This window comes from Penaeus japonicus, unplaced genomic scaffold, assembly GCF_977035675.1.
Source record: "Penaeus japonicus unplaced genomic scaffold, GWHDUDI00000001_assembly GWHDUDI00000022, whole genome shotgun sequence".
In the NCBI taxonomy this organism is placed as follows: Eukaryota; Metazoa; Arthropoda; class Malacostraca; order Decapoda; family Penaeidae; genus Penaeus; species Penaeus japonicus.
In genome coordinates this window covers 26872142-26874641 of record NW_028234424.1, presented here as the reverse complement: position 1 = coordinate 26874641, position 2500 = coordinate 26872142, and the positions used below count along the sequence as shown (strand labels likewise).

The 2500-nt window shown below is 39.9% G+C and overlaps 1 protein-coding gene across 1 annotated transcript in view; it reads left to right on the top strand.

Annotated features, from left to right (window-relative positions):
• The window catches only part of LOC122246992 (putative glutamate receptor), a 32187-nt gene that overhangs the window by 25192 nt on the left and 4495 nt on the right, over positions 1-2500 (top strand). The window contains exons 9-10 of the mRNA XM_086549693.1: positions 682-899; positions 1326-1421. Coding sequence (XP_086405819.1) covers positions 682-899; positions 1326-1421 — 314 coding nt within the window. The remainder of the gene's footprint in view (positions 1-681; positions 900-1325; positions 1422-2500) is intronic.

Sequence of the window (2500 nt, the reverse complement as noted above, 5' to 3'; positions counted from 1 at the left end):
CCATCCATCCCTTTCCTTCGGGACCCCAACTCCTTCACTCCATCCATCCCTTCCCTTCGGGACCCCAACTCCTTCACTCCATCCATCCCTTTCCTTCGGGACTCCAACCCCTTCACTCCATCCATCCCTTCCCTTCGGGACCCCAACTCCTTCACTCCATCCGTCCCTTCCCTTTGGGACCCCAACTCCTTCACTCCATTCATCCCTTTCCTTCTGGACCCCAACCCCTTCACTCCATCCATCCCTTTCCTTCGGGACCCCAACTCCTTCACTCCATCCATCCCTTTCCTTTGGTACCCCAACTCCTTCACTCCATCCATCCCTTTCCTTCTGGACCCCAACCCCTTCACTCCATCCATCCCTTTCCTTCGGGACCCCAACTCCTTCACTCCATCCATCCCTTTCCTTCGGGACCCCAACCCCTTCACTCCATCCATCCCTTTCCTTCTGGACCCCAACCCCTTCACTCCATCCATCCCTTTCCTTCTGGACCCCAACTCCTTCACTCCATCCATCCCTTTCCTTCGAGACCCCAACTCCTTCACTCCATCCATCCCTTTCCTTTGGGACCCCAACCCCTTCACTCCATCCATCCCCTTCCTTCGGGACGCCAACTGCTTCACTCCATTTATCCACATCCATCGGGACAACAACTCCTTCACTCCTTTCTTCCGTTCTCAGGATCATGGCTGGACGTGCGTAGTCTGTCGACCCGCATTGTGTTCATTACCATCTTCCTGGCGACGCTGGTGGTGTACGCCCATTACACCAGCGCCCTCGTGTCTCTGCTGACCGTCGCCTCAACCAGCGTCGGTTTCTCCAGCCTTCAGAGTCTGCTCGAGGATGGCTCTCACCAGTTCGGTTTCATGAGTGGCACTTCGCTCGAGGATGAGTTCAAAGTAATGCTGTGCTGAGTCGTGTTATGGCTTGAAGTATTGATTGGAATTTGGTGTTGGTTAATATTGTAGGTTCATCATTATCATTCAGATAGGTCATCTTGAATGTCAACGTTTCTTAATCACTTCCTCTTGTTCTCTCTCTCTCTCACGCTTTCTCTCTCTCTCTCTCTCTCTCTCTCTCTCTCTCTCTCTCTCTCTCTCTCTCTCTCTCTCTCTCTCTCTCTCTCTCTCTCTCTCTCTCTCTCTCTCTCTCTGTCTGTCTCTCCCTCCTTCCCTCCCGGCCTATCTATCTATCTCATACTCTCTTTCCTTGCCAACTCCCACTCTCCTCTCCTTTCCTCTCCCTCCTTCCTTCCCTCTCCCCTCCTCTCCCTCTTCTTCCCTCCCTTGCCCTTCACCCCCCCCCACCCACCCACCCACCCACAGAATGCCAAGCAGCCAATCATCCGTGAGGTGTGGGATCAGCTGATTGCCCCCAACCCTGACAACCTGGCCGTGTCTGACCGCGCTGGAGTGAAAAAGGTAAACATCAATAGCCATAGTAGATCCATTCAGGAGATTTCGTCAATGAATTCCTTGTGTCACTACGATTAGGGGATCTTTTTTTTTTTAAATATAACGTCTCTGAAAGGTTGATATCAATGTGATTCGTTGATTGGTTATGATGGGTTTTTTGTTTGTTTGTTTGTTTGTTTGTTTTGTCGTTATTATCGTTTGTCATATTAGCATTATCAGTATTGTTTTTATTGTCATCATTAATATGTTATTGTTATTATCATTATTATGATTATCATTATTATCATAACTATTATCATTATTTTTATTTTCATCATTATAATAGCCATTGTCATTATTATGCCATTATTATGATTATCATTATTATCATATCTATTATCATTATCATTATTTTCATCATTATTATTGTCGGTGTCTTAATCATTATTTATTGTTTATTTTATCATTGTCATTTGCATTATCATTAATTGTTAACATTATCATTATATTTATCAAGATCATTTTCACTAATATTATTATGATCATTTTTATTAATATCTTCATCTTTATTGTTATCATCATTAACAATATGATTTTCATTTGCTCCTTATCATCATTATCACTATCATTATTATAACTGCTATTAGTAGCAATATTATTATTGCTATTATCAGTAGTGAAATCGTTATCATTATCATTATCATCATCATTATTAGCGCTATTGTCTTTGTTGTTATTCTCATTATCATTATTATTATTATCACCATCTTAATTATTATTATCATTATGGTTAGCATTAAAAATATTATGATTACCGTCATTATTATAATTATTATTATCATAATCATCATCTATATTACTGAAATTACCATTACCATTATTATCATTACTGTTACTCTCATCATTATCATCTTTAACATTATTATTATTACTAATAGTATTATTATCATTATTATCATTACTATTATCATTATCATCATTATTATTACTAATATTGTTATTATCATTATCATTATTACTATTATTGTTATTATCATTATTATTATCACTATTATTGTTATTATCATCATTATTATCACTATTATTGTTATTATCATTATTATTAT